Source organism: Loxodonta africana, chromosome 3, assembly GCF_030014295.1.
Source record: "Loxodonta africana isolate mLoxAfr1 chromosome 3, mLoxAfr1.hap2, whole genome shotgun sequence".
Classification (NCBI taxonomy): domain Eukaryota; kingdom Metazoa; phylum Chordata; class Mammalia; order Proboscidea; family Elephantidae; genus Loxodonta; species Loxodonta africana.
This window is the reverse complement of record NC_087344.1, coordinates 46,073,726-46,092,344: the sequence shown is the minus strand read 5'-3', so window position 1 is coordinate 46,092,344 and position 18,619 is coordinate 46,073,726. Positions and strand designations below refer to the sequence as shown.

Here is an 18,619-nt window from a genome sequence, read left to right as displayed (position 1 = left end):
TCTTGTGATTGACTAATTTCACTGAGCATAATGCCTTCCAGATTCATCCATGTTGTGAGATGTTTTGCACATTTGTTCTTTATTGTTGTGTAGTATTACATTGTGTGAGTATACCATAATTTGTTTATCCATTCATCTGTTGATGGGCACCTAGGCTGTTTTCCTCTTTTCGCTGTCATGAATAGTGCTGCGGTGAACATGAGGGTGCATGTATCTATTCATGTGACAGCTCTTATTTCTCTAGGATATATTCCAAGGAGTGGGATTGCTGGATCATATGGTACTTCTCTTTCTAGCTTTTTAAAGAAGCGCCAAATCAATTTCCAAAGTGGTTATGCCATTTTACATTCCCACCAGCAGTGTCTGAGTATTCCAGTCTCTCCACCCCCTCTCCAACATTTATTATTTTGTGTTTTTTGGATTAGTGCCAGCCTTGTTGGAGTGAGATTGTATCTCATTGTAGTTTTGATTTGCAATTCTCTAATGGCTAATGATAGCGAGCATTTCCTCATGTATCTGCTAGCTGCCTGAATGTCATCTTTGGTGAAGTGCCTATTCATATTCTTTACCCATTTTTTGCTTGGGTTATTTGTCTTTTCATTGTTGAAGTTTTGCAGTATCTTGTAGATTTTAGAGATTAGACTCTGATCGGATATGTTGTAGCCAAAAATTTTTTCCCAGCCTGTAGGTTGTCTTTCTACTCTTTGGTGAAGCCTATGGATGAGCGTAAGTGTTTGATTTTTAGGAGCTACCAGTTATCTAGTTTCTCTTCTGGGGTTTGTGCATTATGTTTTAGATTCTGTTTTATGCCATGTGTTAGGGTTCCTAGCATTGTCCCTATTTTTTTTTTTCTATGATCTTTATCATTTTAGATTTTATATTTAGGTCTTTGATTCATTTTGAGTTAGTTTTTGTGCATGGAGTGAGGTATGGGTCTTGTATCATTTTTTTTGCAGATAGATATCCAGTTATGCCAGCACCACTTATTAAAGAGACTGTCTTTTCCCCATTTAACGGACTTTGGGCCTTTGTCAAATGTCAGCTGCTCATATGTAGATGGATTTATGTCTGGATTCTCAATTCTGTTCCATTGGCCGATGTATCAGTTGTTGTACCAGTACCAAGCTGTTTTGACTACTGTGGCAGTATAATAGGTTCTAAAATCAGGTAGAGTGAGGCCTCCACTTTGTTCTTCTTTTTCAGTCATGCTTTACTTATCTGGGGCCTCTTCCCTTTCCTTATGAAGTTGGTGATTTTTTTTCTCCATCTAATTGAAAAAATGACATTGCAATTTGGATCAGGATTGCACTGTATCTGTAGATCGCTTTGGGTAGAATTGACATTTTCACAATGTTGAGCCTTCATATCCATGAGCAAGTTATGTTTTTCCACTTACGTAGGTCTCTTTTGGATTCCTACAGTAGTGTCTTGTAGTTTTCTTTGTATAGGTCTTTTATGTCTCTGGTTAGATTTATTCCTAAGTCTTTTATCTTCTTGGGGACTATTTTAAATGGTATTGATTTGGCTGTTTCCTCTTCGAAGTTCTCTTTGTTGGTGTAGAGGAATCCAACTGATTTTTGGATGTTTATCTTGTTACCTGATACTCTGCTGTACTCTTCTATTAGTTTCAGTACTTGAGGATTCCTTAGGGTTTTCTGTGTATAAGATCATGTCATTTGCAAATAGAGATACTTTTACTTCTTCCTTGCCAATCTGGATACCCTTTATTTCTTCATCTAGCCTAATTGGTCTGGCTAGGACCTCCAGCACAGTGTTGAATGTGGTGATAAGGGAAATCCTTGTAAAGACAGATATTGAGCATAGCAAATTTTCAGATAAGAAGGTAGTGGTCCAATAGCTTACAGGTCAAAATTTACAGCCACTCCATCATGCTTGGGTGCTGGGCGAAAGCCAACGAGGTGAAATGACACCTGCAAAATGTGCTACCTTGGACTTAACTTTTTTTTTTTTAAGCTTAATTACATAAATTCAGAATGAGTCTTGCTTTAGCAGTTCGTAAGAGAAGTCTAGGAGATTTAGTTGACCACAAAGTTGATATGAGCCATCAAAGTGATTCTGCAGCTAAAAAAATGTTAACTGCATTAATAAGGAAGTACATCTCTTTAGTGTAAAGGAGATTGTAATTTCCCTAAACTCTATGTTGCAAGGGACTATAAAAATTAAGCGAAAGGATAGCACAAATTTTACTAACCCCATTGGAAGCAACATTCTGTTGCAGTTTCACTGATTAACTGTTGTTGTCGTTTGTTGCTGTTTAGAGCAGAACTGGGCTTCACAGGGTTTTCATGGCTGTGACCTTCTGGAAGCAGATAGCTAGACCTTACTTTGCAGGTGCCTCTGTGTGGGTTTGAGCCACCAACCTTTCAGTTAGTAGTCCAGCACTTAACCATTTACACTACCCAAAGCTCCAGATTAATCGTTAGGGTTTATAATTTTAAATTCCAGGCATCAGGTTAAGACCTCAAGCTCTAGAGTCAGACAGACAGGGATTGTTCTGACCCTTACTAGCTTTAAGGCTCTAGAAAACTTCCGTAGCCTTGGCAAGCCTCAACTTCCTCATCCGTAAGAAAGTGAAAGTAATGCCACATATGTCATATGTTATTGTACGGATGTAGTGAGAATTGACTCAACACATTTGTATTGACACCCTGTTGTTTTTAATTACTGTTGAGTTGGTTCTGACTCATGGTAACTCCACATGTGCAGAGTAGAACTGCTTCATAAGGTTTCAAGGCCCTGTCCTTTCAGATGCAGATTGGCAGGACTGTCTTCCAAAGGTGCCTCTGGGCGGACCTGAACCGCCAACCTTTTGGCTAGTAGTTGAGTGCTTAACTGTTCACACCACCTGGAGATGCCTGTGTTGACACCCAACTGTGTGCTGTTACACTGCCTGATACATAGAAGTGAGAGCTTAAGAAAAATTAGCCACGAATATTACTATGACTGATACCCTCTTGAGTCACCTTCTTCATGGTCGGAAGTGATCATTTCCTGTCTTCTCTGCCCCCGCAGGAACCTAGTCCTGAAAAAAATGGAAAGTGTCCATTAACAGTTGCACAGAAAAAGGCCCAGAGCATAATGGAGTCCTTTGAAAATCCATTTCGAATGGTGAGTAATAGTTATGCACGTTAAGGGCCAACAGAATATGCAGTGATTTCTGTAGGCACGGCTAGCTGCCTTTGACCTGGAAAAGAAGGCAGGACATCTCTGAAGGGAGGAGGCCTCTGAATGTGGTGTGTGTCAGCTGTCCCCAAATCTCCAGGTTGAGACTTCGAGTTGAGAGCTTCTAAAATGAAGCGAACAAGAAGACCAGATTCCATCTCTGACAGAATCTGACGTGCCTTTTTCCATTTTCTACAGTATCTGCCCTCCCTTGAACACCGTGCCCACATCTCCCAGGCAGCCAAGCTTGACCCATCATCTAAAATCTATGAAGTAAGTGGAATTGTCACCTTTCTAAGAGTTTTCAAAGTACTCAGTTTCTCAAATGGGTGGCTTTAACAGACTGAAATTTATTTTCTCACAGTTCAGGAGGGCAGAAGTCTGAATTCAGGACTCTAGCTATAAGGGAAGCCTCTCTCTGTCTGCTCAGGAGAAAATCCTTGTCCCAGTGACTCTAGCTGTCTTCTCATGTTCCTTGGCCATCTCCACTTACCATCTATTGTTCCCCCATTTGTGCTTGTTTCCCTCTGTGCCTGATCTAAGGAGCCCTGGTGGCACAGTGGTTAAGCACTAGGCTGCTAACTGAAACGTCAGTGGCAAAGATTTACAGCCTTGGAAACTCCGTGGGGCAGTTCTGTTTTGTCCTGTAGGGTCACTATAAGTCAGAATCAATTCCATGGCAACTGGTGCCTGATCTGCTCTTTTTATGTCTCAAAGTCTTTTTTAGGTCTAAGACATACTCTACACTGTTACAGCTCATTAACGCAACAAACAAAACCCTGTTCCCAAATGCGATTATCTCCACAGGTATAGGAGTTAGAATTCCAACATGTATTTTGGGGGGACATAATTTAATCTTTAACACCCTTGAAAGAAGAGGGAACTTCTTAATTATTTGCACCAGGTTTCCATTTTAGACAAGCCAAGCCCATCTGTGGCTCGATGGACTTCTGATCATCTGTGAGTCCCCTGAAAATGAAGGCCAAGAGCATCTTATATTTATGCGGTTTTTCTAAGGAAAGTGTCCAGAATTTTAATCAGATGCTCAAAAACATTTGGAAACCTTTTAAGAAAGTGTTTTTCTGTTTAATTGAGGTTTCATTTATGCATAGTAACATGGAGGTATTAAGTGTTCATTACAGCTCCATGCATTTTTATGTATTTATGTTACTTTACAGCTCTCAACAGTGACAGGTAAATTTTAAAACACTGTCTTAATATAGTTTGGTTTGTATTTTTTAACAGTATTCTGAATAGGAATAAGAACACGTGTCCCCGAGTCCCCTTGAGGTTTCCTTGGAAGCCAGCATGTCTGTTGCAAGCCGTCTTCTTCCTGCAGGAAGTGTGTGCTCTAACAAGATGGGGCGGGGGGCTGGCTTCCTCTGCTATAGCACCGCTCTTTTAGTCAACAAAAATCAGACCAACACCCTGATAGACTTTGGCCCTGTCACTGAGGGTTGTCCTATTTTTAGAAATGGGAAGTCAGGTGGGGCCTTTGCTTTCTCTTCCCCTGCCCCCCCCGCCCCCCGCCCACTGTGGCACTTTGGACAAGCACTCATTTCTCTCCATGCTTGACTTGCAGAAGCCCTGGCTTGAATCTCAGCTCCATCATGTACCAGTTGTGTCCCCTTGGACAAGCTATTTAGTTTCTCCAAGCCTGTCTGCTCATCTCTAAGATGAGAGTTATGCTAACACCTTTTTCGCAGGGACATTGAGAAATGGAATAAGCTGATGGCTGTGACAGCATCCAGCCCAGTTCCGGGAATACAGTTGTACTTGTTACTTCTTAAGAAGTGTTTTATAGAGAAAACTAACCTGAGATTTTGTTTTTCCATGTCCTTAGATTTGGACTTTCTGACATAGTATCACTTGTATCACCTCATTAAAAAATATGGGGTTCTTAGATGCCTGAGTTTGGAAGTTTTTGTTTTGTTTTATTTTCATTATAGATTAGCAATCGTTGGAAGCTTGCAACCCAGGTACAGGTACAGAAATACTCCAAAGAAACTGCAAAGAAGAAGGCCGCTGAGCAAGCAGGTATCATTCACTTCCTTGTAAACTTAGTCAACCAGTCAGTGTGCTTGCTAAAAACAACCCATCCATATCACAGTCTGTTTATTCATTCGGCGAAGCATCAGGTAGAGCAGTGAACAAAGCAGACAGAGCCCCTGCCCCGTGGAGCGCACCTTCTCCTTAGGGGGAGTGGGCAATAAACGTATATTCTGTCTCATGGTAGTCAGTACTATGCACACAAAGAGGTAGGGAGCGCTCGGGATGGGGGCAGGGGAACATTGGTTACTGTTTACGTGTGGTGGCCAGAGAAGGTGGTCTAATAAACATGACATCTGTGCAAAGGCGTGCAGCTGTCTAGGGGAAGAGCGTTCCAGGCCAGCTGCACAGCAGTTCCAAAGGCCCTGTGGTGGTAGCTTGCTGGGCATGCCTATGAAATTGCCAGGAGCAGTGCGGCTAGAGAAGAGTGCTAGGTAAGGAGGGAGCACAAGTAGGGCCCACTGTAAGGACGGGAGCTTGTACTCCAGTTTTGTCAAATTGTCATGGAATCCAGACTTTCTGGAGCCATTAAGGCTGGATGAACCCCAAAACTATTGCCCTAAGATGATCTTTACACCTTAAACCAAGAATATCCTCTGAAGTCTTTCTTAAACCAACCAATAGTTTAGCTTAGTCAGTAAAGAATGTCTGCCTTGGGCTCTGTGCTTTTCTAAAGAACTATCTGTATGGGATCAAACTGACAACAGCAACTCGAAAGATTATCTAGGAACCTTAGGGGGCAGTGGGTTTATGTTAATGAAGGAAAAGGAGGGTGAGAATGGTTGCACAACTTGACGAATGTAATTGTCACTGAATCATGCATGTAGAAATTGTTGAATTGGTGTATGTTCTGCTGTGTATATTCTCAACAGCAATAAAAACAAAAAATTATTAAAGTTAAAAAAGTATAAGTCACTCTGGCTGCTGGGTTGAGAGTAGATTATTGAGGGTGAGGTCAGGGAGGCCAGTTAGGAGACATTATAGTAACCCAGGTGTGAGGTGACAGTGGCTTGGACCAGGATGGTAGCAGAGGAGGTCGTGAAAGGTTCTCAGATTCTGGATCTATTTCTGTAAGTAAAGCATTTGACAATGAGTTGGATGTGGTATGAGAGAAAAGAAGAAGCCATGGGTACAAGGATGTTTTGTCCTGAGCAACTAGGAAGGAGTTGGCCATCAACTGAAGGAGACTGTAGAAGGAACCAGTTTAAGGGGGAAATGGTTTTGGTTTTGGTCCTTGGCATGTTATGGTTGTGATCCCTACTAAACATCCTTAGAGTGATGTCAGATCGGCTGTTAGATCTGGGGGAGCCAGCTGGAGGTGTCAGATTGAGAGAGTAAAGAGCAGCTAAGACTGAGTCCTGAGGCAGTCTGTCCTACAGATACTGAGGAGGTGGGGAGGAACTGGCAAAGGAGACAAGGAACAGAGAGGTAGGGGAGAACAAGAGAGTGGTGCCCAGAAGCCAGTGAAGGGAGGGAGTGTCCGCTGTGGTGACTACTGCTGAAGGGTCAGGTAAGAGGAGGATGGGGACTAGGCCGTTGGCTTCAGCACCTCCGTGACAGCTCTCTCTTGCAGCTGCCCGGGAACAGGCAAAGGAAGAATACAAAGCCACGGTGGAACAAACCATGTCTGTTCGGCAACAGGCCACGGTACGTGAGCCTCTTCTGTGTTGTCTTTTCAGAAACTGGGCTCCCTGGTGATAGGATTGCCTTCTAATATCTGAGGAGGGCTTACCCTGTGCTTCAGATGGCACGCTTTCTTTTTTGTTAGCTCATTTTTGCTTGTCTCCTGTTGCCTGCCTTTTGCCCTCAAAACGGTTTATGTTGTCATTCCTTTTAACGGGTTCTTCCGTCGTGTTTATGGTAAATACGCCACCCTACTTGGCTACAGTAGTAGACAAGGTATTGAAACTTACAGTATGGAAGCCTATTGTGTGTCCCACTCTGCCCTACTAAATTCTCTACCATCCCCAGAGTACTCTGGAATTCTTAAGCCCTTTCTTTCTTAAAGGAGCCCTGGTGGCGCAGTGGTTAGGAGTTCAGGCTGCTAACCAAAAGGTTGGCAGTTGACTCCATCAGCTGCTCCTTGGAAATCCTATGGGGCAGTTCTACTCTGTCTTAAAAGTTTGCTCTGAGTTGGAATCGACTTAGCAGCAATGGCTTTTTTGTTTGTTTCTTCCTTAAATGACCTGATGTCACTTTCCAGTTAAGAACATAGAATTCCAGCCGGTGCAAGCCTGAGTGTGATTATACTCCAGTCCCAGAGCTGCTCAGAATCCCAGCCCCCATCCTCTCCCATCACTGAGTCAACTTCCACACCACGTAGGCGGCTGAGGTGCTGCAGCATGCTGATGATGGAGGCAGGCAGGACTCTGCTCTCTCATATACTTTCATGCTTCTTTCCTGTGGTATGTTAAATACACAGCTAGAGAATGCTGCTAAGAAGAGAGAGCGAACAATAAGTGACCCAAGGACCACAGAACAGAAACAAGGGAAGAAACGACTCAAAATTTCCAAGAAGCCAAAGGACCCAGATGCAGCAGAAAAAGAGTTTACCCCGTACGACTACAGCAAGTCAGACTTCAAGGCTTTTGCAGGTGAGAACAGAACTAGTGGCCTCTGGGGAAGGTCTGGCCCCATTGATGGGAGGAGGCAGTGAAGTGAAGGAAGAGCCTGGCTTAGGTCCAGATCAAGCCATCCCCAAGACATGGCAGTGACAAGAGCAGTTAGAGCAATCCAAAGAAACAGCGATGACAGACAGAAGCTGTCTCCCCTCCCCCACAGAAGCGAGCTCTCCCAGGAGCTGCTGTGGGGGTCTAGCAAGATGTCATCTGTTGTGACTATGGCTCCACCCTTCCTCACAATAACTTATTGTGCTCAGAAACAGTTTCTCTCTATTTCTCTCTCTCCCTCCACCTCCTCTCTCTCTCTCTCTCTCTCACATACACAGAGCAAAGATTTTGTTGAAAAATCATGCCCGTGAGGTGACGCTCTTGTGGTTCCTTAACCTGTAAGCCTCATCCACTTTGAAGGGGCTGTAGGTGGCTTCTTGGCCCCTACAGTAGGCTCCTTAGCGACATGTCCCGTGATCACTGGCATCCCTTTTCTCTCACCTTCCAGGAAGCAGCAAATCCAAGCCTTCCCAGTTTGATCCAAATAAGCAGACCCAGTCTGGCAAGGTAAGGCAGACACCAAGGGGATAGGAGCATGCTCGTGTGCTGGGAATGGAGGAATCCTTTCCTTTGCCTAGCTTTTTCCCTCACCTCACTTCTCCCCAGATACCCACAATACCCATCAACTATTCCACCAATGGAGGGAAAAAAAACCTCTCAAAGCCAATGTGGGGTTGTAAAGGGTATTACTGTGTGTTTGCTGTCGTGGGAACTCCAGCCACAGGCTATGGGCACGCCTTCTGGTGCCACACAAGCCTGCATCTACCCATGTGGGTGATGGTGCCATCAGAACTGAATGGGGCTGGAAGTTTGGCATGAGAGGGTGAGGCTGTGTGGTGCTCTCCCATTCCCTTCTGTAGCTGATCCTAATGACCTTGCCTTTTGAAACACATACAAGTGTCCGGTTGCTAGGAAGCCAATATTACACCTATGAGGCTGGAGTCTTTGATGGGCCACCTGAGCCAGGTGTATTTTCCTGTGTGTCTGTTGTCGTCATTGTCACCAGCTTAAATGTTTTTTTATCTTTTCAGAAATGCATTGCGGCCAAAAAACTCAAACAGCCAACGGGAAACAAAAGCATGTCCTTTCCAACTGGAAAATCAGACAGGTATGTAACCGACATCCACAGGGCCCCTGACGGCCCAGGGAGAAAGCAGCTGCCATGCTGTGAACCTGCCAGGGGACAGCTGCACAGAGTGCAGGTCCACAGCCCTTGTCTGAGAGCCTTACCTCATTTAAGTCCCTTGATATGTCGTTTGAGAAACTGATAGGAGGGGAAGTAACTTTTTTGATGCCACCAGTCACATAGTTTGCCACTGTATCCCAGGATTCAGATTCCAGTCATCTTTAGTCCTCTCCTGTTACCATTATGGTTTCCTGGGGTCATCTCATAGCAAATAGGTTTGAAGTTTTCCTTCATCAACCAGTTTCTTAGGCGTGAGAAAAAAATCGGTGAGCAAATGTTGGTGGTTGTTTTAAGAATTTTTTAGTCAAAAGTATGAAATCCTAATGCTTAAAGCAGAGCCTGAGGTCACAGGACCTGCCCCAGGGCACTGCGTTGTGAAGCCAGATCTGCGGCTTTAGATCTTGAGCAACTCAGCCAGTCCTGTGTGAGTGGCAGAGCAGTGCCCCAGCCCCACTTGCCTCTGCTGGAGAGAGTTAAGGAAGCATGGCTGCCCAGCTTCATGCTCCAGGACCCCTGAACTCAGCCATTCTCCCTCAATTCCACATGACTAGGGCTTGCAGCCTTTTATAAACGTCAGCTGAGAGCAAACATCTGGCCAAACTGAAAGAGGTAACCCTGTGTTCAAACTGTCTTTGCAGAGGTTTCAGGCACAATTGGCCAAAGAGATAGTGTTGGAAGAGACCTTCGGGATCTCCTAGTGGACTGGAAGCAACAAATGGGGGTGCAGGTTTTGTACAGACTTGTTTTTAAACCATTAAAAAATAGTTCTTATTGGAAGAAAGCTGGTTCCTGGGTTTTCCTTTGCTGCCCCCAGAGCTCTGGCGGGGAAGAACAGATCCCACCCTGCCGAGAGTACCATCTGCGGCTGTCTAGGCAGAGGTGAGTGTGCCCTCAGAGGTTGCTGTGACTTCTGGAGAAATCCAGAACCACCCCCAAGGAGAAACTCAGAAGAACCTCCTTGTGACTCAGAAACAGGCAGCATCCACCCTTTCAGAGACTTCCGAGGACCATTTTACCCCCTTCACATGCCTTTAGGGCAAACTGGCTTCTAGAGGACCCATTATGTTCTCTGTTCCTTCCTCCCTCGCTTTTCTTTTTTAACTTTGTTTTTTCCTGGTTATAAAGCTAACAGTATGTTCCTTGTAGGAAATGTGGAAAACATAGAAAAATACAAAGAGGAATATTAAATCACCTTTTTCTATATGTGTATGTTGTTCGTTGCCGTCGAGTCGATTCCGACTCATGGTGACCCCATGTCTGTAGAGCAGAACTGCTCTTGAGGGTTTTCATGGCTGTGAAGCATGAATTTGGAAGCAAATTGCCAGGCCTTACTTTCAAGGTGCCTCTAGGTGGAATTGAACTGCCAACCTTTTGGTTAGTAGCCCAGCACTTAGCCATTTGCTCCACCCAGGGGCCCCAGATTAACCGTTAGGGCTTATAATTTTAAATTCCAGGTATCAGGTTAAGACCTCAAGCTCTCGAATCAGACAGTCCAGGGTTTAAATCCCTGTTCTGACCCTTACTAGCTTTAAGGCTTTAGACAACTTTCATAACCTTGCCAAGACTCAGTGTCCTCATCTGTAAGATGGTAAGAGCAATACCCCATACTTCATAAGCTGTAAGGATACAGTGAGAATTGATTCAGCAAATCTGTATTGATACCCTGTTGTTGTTACCATTGAGTCGATTCTGACTCATGACAACCCCATGTGTGCAGAATAGAACTGCACCAGAAGGTTTTCAATGGCTGTGACCTTTCGGAAGCATAACACCAGGCCTGTCTTCTGAGGTTCCTCTGGGTGAGTTCGAACTGCCAACCGTTTTGGCCAGTAGTAAAGCACTTAACTGTTTGTACCGCCCAGGGACTCCTTATATGTATATAGGTATAGATCCTTTTTTTAATGTACAATTGAGTTTATGTTTCTGTAGTTTTTCAATGTTTATGCAACTTCTCATTCTAAAATGTGTTTTAGCCAACCCTCTACTATTAAACATTTTTCCATTTTTGTACTAGTAATGGAATAAGGCAACGTTGAATTTCTTATATAAATCTTTGACCTAAACTCTGCTTATTTCTTTAGAATTCCATTTGATTTTAATCCTGAAATTGGCTATAAGGAAAGCACAAGATAATGCCATTTTTTTTGTTTTTGTTTTTACAAGTACTTAAACTAGGAATCTATGCTTTGAAATTTATCACACAAATTATTGAGGGCCAACTGTATACAGCCACCTGTGGAGAAACCAGGCTAAATCAAACATCATGCAGTCGTCAAAGAGCTCCAGTTGAGCAAAAGAGCAGAGAATGAGACCTGTCCTAGAGTGGGCAATGGTTTGTATTAGTCTATACTGGTTGAAATTGACAGAAAAACCAAACTATCAGTGGCCTAACAAGATAGGTGTTTTTTCTCTCTCTTTTGTAAACATAGTCTAGAGCAGCTCTCAACTCAAACACGTGGCTTCCACCTCCTGGTCTAGGGTAGATGCCCCAGCTCTAACCATTACAATCCTTATTCCACCCAGCTGGAAGGAGGAGAGGAAAAGAGCACCATGGTCATCTCCCTCTCCATTTCCACTTCCCATTGGCCAGAACTTAGTCACGTGACCACAGCAGAGGATGCTGGGAAGTGTCATTTAGGTCATTCATGTGCCCAGCTAAAAATCCAGAGTTCTACTCTCATAGAATTTTGAAAGAACACACATAGAAGGACAAAGAACAGTCTCTGGCAAAGTGGTATAAAAAAATGGACAGATAGATGGGAATTTTTTAACATGAGAAATTATTTTTAACTGAGGATGGCCCAAGGAGGCATCACAAAGAGGGCTGGACCTTGAGGAGTCAGGTAAGAAGGCCAGAGAACCTTGTAAGCCAGTGCTACTCAAAGTGTGGTCCTCAATGGATACCATTTGGGAGCTTTTTAGATAGGCCTTTAACCCCAGGCTCCACCCCAGACCTACCCAATTGGAATCCAGGGACCCAGGGCCAAGACCCTGTTCTGAACAAGCATTCCAGGTAATTCTTAGGCATGCTGAAGTTTGAGAAGCACTATAGAAGCTCAGGCAGTGGGTCCAGAACTTGCTTTGGGGCCACAGTAGGCTCACCTCTGGTAGAGGTAAAGTGATCCTTTGTCCTTTATTTGGAGCTTGTCTTTACTAGCTCTATCTGTGTGCCAATGCCTTTTTTATTATCAATTTAAAAAGATGATGACTATAAACAGTAGTTAAAAGTCTTTTTAAAAGTCCTTTCTTGAAAAATAAAAAGTAGGCCACCTGATGTCATTCCACAGATGTGTTTTTGAAATTTTATTTGGTCTATGCACTTCAGAGTCCAGGAGTCCTCAGCTATGGAATGGAGGCCCAGGGTGTTTGGAGAGCAGCCCTGGCTGCACCGACTGGGGCTTCAAGTCCTAAGGAGGTTCCTGGGAAATAGGACCAGTGTGGGTGGTGATTCATGGAGGGGCTTGTGTAAGCCAGTCAGGAACTGCCTGAGTGTTTCTGAGCTGCGAAGGGACATGACTGGAGCTATACTCTGGAAAGAGTAATCTGGCAGAGTCGGCAGGATTGGAGGTGGGAGCAGGAATTTATGAGAAGGGTTCTTTGCTCAAGGAGTCAAACACTGGTGTTTGTGGTGCTGTGAGCAGCTTGCCATAAGCATTTCCACCAAGTCATACCATGTTATGACCAACTTTGTTCCTGCTCAACCACAGCTATCTGCCTGGCTGAATACAAGGCTTAAAATTACTCTCAAGTGCTAACTGCCAAACAGTGACAGAGATACATGTACCATGTGGCAGCCCCAGTTAAACCATCCCCTTGGATGGCGGCCATTGCCCACCTCTCCCCTCCCACTACTTTTATAAACTCTCAATACTTTCTAGTAGATTAAGCCAGTTGACGAACTAGACAGCAGTGTTTTACAACAGAATTTTAAAGGCATGCTGGTCTGAATCTGAGAAACACTTTCAGTGCTGTGAACACAGCCTCCCTTCAGATGTTCAGTATGAACTGTGGCTTTAACTGGGCTCTGCAGGAAAGACTATGTCTGCAATGCCACAGTTTTTCTTCATGATCTGGTGTTGGTGGCATTTCTGTGCTCATAGTGCTATACATTTGGGGATCTTTTTGCCTATAATTTATTCAGGGCCTTTGTACTTTGAACCTGGAGAGGTATGAGCTAATGCTGGACGTGCTAACCTAGAAGTCCCATGTGCTGTTCATGCTGGAGACCATGATTTCATCTCCTCTACAGGAGGTAAAAGGGTGTAATTTATGGTCCTTCTCATTGCTAATGCAGATGCTGAAGCTGCTTTGTTCAACATGTAGAGGGGATGGGATGGACTTGATCCTTTCCTTTCCCGCCAGGCAGTCCCTCAAGAGGCCAAAGCGCCTGTCAGGTCAGCTGGGAAGAAGCCAGGAAGGCTGGCCCCACGAAGGGGCCCAGGCTGGGGTCTTGGCCCTCATGTTCACTCTGCCAGGCATCAAGTGCCAGCTATCTACAGACACCATCCCTAGCCTCACAGAGTTTAGTCTGGCTGGTGCACACAGACAAATAGAACTCGGAGGGCCAAATGGCTTGATGGGGGGAAGTACGGGGTATGATGGGAACACCGAGTCCCAAGGACAGGGCTGGACCCAATTGAGTCTGTAGTAACTGGACATAGTGATGGAAACTGTCCTACCTTGGGATCTTTTCTACTGAATGATCATCTGACAGTTCCATGGCACTGTCTCCTAGCAATTATTTAACTGCCCTGGCTTACCTTCCCTTTAAAAGGAGCTTAAAATTTAGCCAAGGCACATGTTGCTGTGAAGCCTGAGGCTTGCGCTCATAGATAAACAACATGTGTTTTCAGCTCTAGTTTAGACTGGGAATATGCTCCCCCACCTCCCAAGTGAGGCTGCAAAATACCAGTCAAAAAACGAAGACACAAAAACATCCCTGGCCTCATGTCACCAGTAGCTTAAACCAGTTTCTTCTCACTGCCTTAAAATTCTGCCTGTAGAGCAATTAGCATTTAATATTTGGTAATTACAGCTGTTTGTTCTCATTTTGTGTCATGCCACATCAGCAAATGAAGGTCCCAAAAACTTGACTCCACCCACATCATTAAGGTCAACCCTACTTTGAGGAGGCATCTCTTCCCCGGTCATATTTTGAGTGCCTTCCAACTTGAGGGGCTCATCTTCTGACGCTACATCAGACAGTGTTCCACTGCTATTCATAAGGCTTTCAGTGGCCAGTTTTTTTAGAAGAATATCACCAGGTCCTTCTTTCTAGTCTGTCTTAGTCTAGAAGCTCCCACTGAAACCTATCCACCGTGGGTAACCTTACTGGTATTTGATATACTGGTGATATACCTTCCAGCATCACAGAAATACACAAGCGACCACAGTAGGACAGACTGACAAAAGGAACAGATTCAAACATCCATTAATAATCAGAACGTGGAATGTACTAAGTATGAATCTAGGAAAATTGGAATTCTTCAAAAAATGAAATGGAATGCATAAAGATCAATAACCTAGGTATTAGTGAGCTAAAACGGACTGGTATTTGGCCATTTCGAGTCAGACAATCATATGGTCTACTATGCCAGGAATTTCAAATTGAGGAGAAATGGCATCACATCCATCCTCAAAAAAGGACATTTCAAGATCTGCCTTGAAGTACAGTGCTGTCAGTGATAGGATAATATGCATATGCCTACAAGGAAGACCAGTTGATGCAAATATTATTCAAATTTATACACCAACCACTAAGGCCAAAGATGAAGAAATTGATTTTTACCAACTTCTGCAGTCTGGAATTTATAAAACATGCAATCAAGTTGCATTATAATTACTAGAGATTGGAATGCAAAAGTTGGAAAAAAAAGAAGGATCAGTAGTTGGAAAATAAGACCTTTGTGACAGAAACAACACTGGAGATTGCCTGATAGAATTTTGCAAGCCAACGACTTCTTCATTGCAAGTACCTTTTCTCAGCAACAAAAATGGTAGCTATTCGTTTTTTTTGATTCGCCAGATGGAATGCACAGGAATCAAATTGACTACATTTGTGGAAAGTGATGATGGAGAAACTCAGTATCATCAGTCAGAACAAGGCCAGCAGCCGACTGTGGAACAGACCATCAATTGCTCACATGCAAGTTCAAGTTAAAGCTGAAGAAAATTAAAACAAGTCCACGAGAGCCAAAGTACGACCTTGAGTATATCCCACCTGAATGTAGAGACCATCTCAAGAATAGATTTGATGCATTGAACACTAAATGACCAGAGACCAAACGAGTTGATATCAAGGACATTGTACATGAAGGATGCAAAAGGTCACTAAAAAGACAGGAAAGAAAGAAAAGACCAAAATGGATGTCAGAATACACTCTGAAACTTACTTTTGAATGTAGAGTAGCTAAAGTGAAAGGAAGAAATGATGAAGTCAAAAGAGCTGAACGGAAGATTTCAAAGGGCAGCTTGAGAAGACAATTATAATGAAATGCACAAAGACCTAGAGTTAGAAAACCTAAAAAAGAACACGCTTGGCATTTCTCAAGCTCAAAGAACTGAAAAAATTCACACCCCGAGTTGCAATACTGAAGGATTCTATGGGAAAATATTGAATGACAGAGGAAGCATCAAAAGAAGGTGGAAGGAGTACATGGAGTCACTGTACCGAAAAGAATTGGTTGATGTTCAGCCATTTCAGGAGGTAGCATATGATCAACAGCTGATCAGTACTGAAGGAAGAAGACCAAGCTGCACTGAAGGCATTGGTGAAAAACAAGGCTCCAGGAACTGACAGAATACCAGTTGAGAGATTTCAACAAATGGATGCAATGCTGGAAGCACACACTTGTCTATGCCAAGAAATTTAGAACACAGCTACCTGGCCAACCAATTGGAAGAGGTCTATGTTTATGCCCATTCCAAAGAAAGGTGATCCAAAAGAAAAGGAAATTATTGAGCAATATCATTAGTATCACACGCAAGTAAAATTTTGCTAAAGATCATTCAAAAGTAGTACAGCAGTACATCGACAGCTAACTGCCAGAAATTCAAGCCGAATTCAGAAGAGGATGTGGAACAAGGGATATCATTGCTGATATCAGATGGATCTTGGCTGAAAGCAAAGAATACCAGAAAGATGTTGATCTGTGTTTTATTGACTATGCAAAGGTATTCCACTGTGTGGATCCTAACAAATTATGGGTAACATTGGAAAGAATGGGAATTGTTCTCCTAAGGAACCTGTACATAGACCAAGAGGCAGTAGTTCGAACAGAACAAGGGGATACTGAGTGGTTTCAAGTCAAGAAAGGTGTGCATCATGGTTGTATCCTTTCACCATACTTACTCAATCTGTATGCTGAGCGAATAATCTGAGAAGCTGGACTATATGAAGAAAAATGTGGCAACAAGCTGTGTCGTGCAGATGACACAACCTTGCTTGCTGAAAGTCAAGAGGACTTGAAGCATCTACTAATGAAGATCAAAGACTACGGGCTTCGCTATGGTTTACACTTCGACATAAAACAAAAATCCGCACAACTGGGCCAAAAAGCAGCGTCACGATAAATGGAGAAATTATTGAAGTTGTCAAGGTTTTCATTTTACTTGGATCCCCAATCAATGCCCATGGAAGCAGCAGTCAAGAAATCAAAGGATTGGGCAAACCTGCTGCAGAAGATCTCTTTACAGTGTTAAAAAGCAACAATGTCACTGCAAGGACTGAGATGCGCCTGACCCAAGCCCTGGTGTTTTCAGCTGCCTTACATGCATGTGAAAGCTTGAATAAGGAAGACCGAAGAAAGAATTGACGAAGAAGAATTGACGCCTTTAAAGAACGATCAAATTTGGCTTGGAAGAAGTACAGCCAGAATGCTCCTTAGAAGCAAGGATAGCAAGACTTTGCCTCATATACTTTGGACATGTTATCAGGAGGGATCAGTCCCTGGAGAAGGACATCATGCTTGGCAAAGTAGAGGGTCAGTGAAAAAGAGGAAGACCCTCAACGAGATAGATTGACACAGTGGCTGCAACAATGGGCTCAGGCAAAACAGCGATCATGAGGATGGCAAATACCGGGCAGTGTATCCTTCTGTTGTACATAGGGTCGCTATCAGAACCAACTTGACAGTACCTAACAACAACACAGGCATGCAGAAGCTGGACAATGAGTAAGGAAGACCGAAGAATTGATGCCTTTTAGTTACAGTGTTGGCAAAGAATATTGCATATGCCATGGACTGCCAGAAGAATAAACAAATCTGTCTTGGAAGGAGTACAGCCAGAATGTACCTTGGAAGCAAGGATGATGAGCCTTTATCTCATATACTTTGCACATGTTATCAGAAGCCACCAGTTTCTAGAGGAGGACATTGTGCTTGGTACCAAAAAAACCAAACCTGTTGCCTTGTAGTCAATTCCTACTCATAGCGACCCTATAGAACAGAGTAGAACTGCCCATAGGGTTTCCCAGGAGTGGCTGGTGGATTTGAAGACTGCAGACCTTTTGGTTAGCAGCTGAGCTCAATCACCTTGCCACCAGGGCTTCTCATACTTGGTAAAGGGTGATAGAGTGTCAGCGAAAAAGAGGAAGACCCTCACAGTGGCTGCAACACTGGGCTCAAACATAGCAATGATTGTGAGGATGGCACAGGAACCAGGCAGTGTTTCGTTCTGATGTACATAGGGTCGCTATGAGTTGGAGGACTCCATGGCACCTAACAACATTTGGTTGGTAATTAACATATTTAATGTGGTTCTGAGAAGTTCCTTGACATTTTCATAAAACAGCACATTCCCAACCCACCCTTCAAATAAAACTGCGTGCCAGTCTCTTTTGGTGCTGAATATGCATGTGTTTGCCTCTTCTGGGTAAATTTAGAAACTCTTTTAGCAAAGAGCTACTTATTCAGCAGCCATATGCTCCTGGCTCAGAGAATCCAAGGGAGAATGGCTAAATCGAGCTTGTCAAGTCGCGGGTCTGTGATGATTCTTTTCAAGGAGATAAAAACCCCTCAGTGCACCCTTGACAAACCGCACAATCTGTTTAAGTCCAACAAGGAGCCAAATTTGGGAACGCGGCGAGGGATACATTCTACTCCATTGCTCCAGTGCAACAACGTAACCCTTCGCCCAACAATGTAGCCGCCCGTTCCCATTTCTCCAGCCCACAGACTGAAGCCCCGGGTCCGCATATCCTCCGTAAAAAACCCGTTGCCATCCAGTCGACGCATATCCCAGCGCTGGAAAACTGTGCTTGGTGTGCGATGTCAGCTGGAGTTTTCCCTCTGCAGCCCCGACCCGGGCCGGCCTCCGCACCCCCTCACTCGGCCCGGGGGAGCGGCGCAGCCTGGGAACCCGGAGGGGCTGCCCCGCTCCAGCCAACCCGAGGTCACAGGCAGGACCCCGAACACCGCCCGCGCCCGGCCCGGCAGCCCGGCCCAGCCCCACGTGGCCCCCAGAGTGGGCCGCACTAGCCTGCTGCGGCCGACGGACGGCTCGCCTCAGCCAGTCGGCGCAGCTCTGCGGA

At 44.2% G+C, this 18,619-nt stretch overlaps 1 protein-coding gene across 1 annotated transcript in view; it reads left to right on the top strand.

Annotated features, from left to right (window-relative positions):
• Positions 1–18,310, top strand: part of EXOSC10 (exosome component 10) — a 48,045-nt gene extending 29,735 nt beyond the window's left edge. The window contains exons 18-25 of the mRNA XM_003413470.4: positions 3,034–3,129; positions 3,382–3,456; positions 5,133–5,220; positions 6,806–6,879; positions 7,655–7,826; positions 8,350–8,408; positions 8,933–9,009; positions 9,726–18,310. Of these exons, the coding sequence (XP_003413518.1) occupies positions 3,034–3,129; positions 3,382–3,456; positions 5,133–5,220; positions 6,806–6,879; positions 7,655–7,826; positions 8,350–8,408; positions 8,933–9,009; positions 9,726–9,756 (672 nt within the window). The 3' untranslated portion in view covers positions 9,757–18,310. The remainder of the gene's footprint in view (positions 1–3,033; positions 3,130–3,381; positions 3,457–5,132; positions 5,221–6,805; positions 6,880–7,654; positions 7,827–8,349; positions 8,409–8,932; positions 9,010–9,725) is intronic.
• The last annotated feature ends 309 nt before the right edge of the window (positions 18,311–18,619 follow it).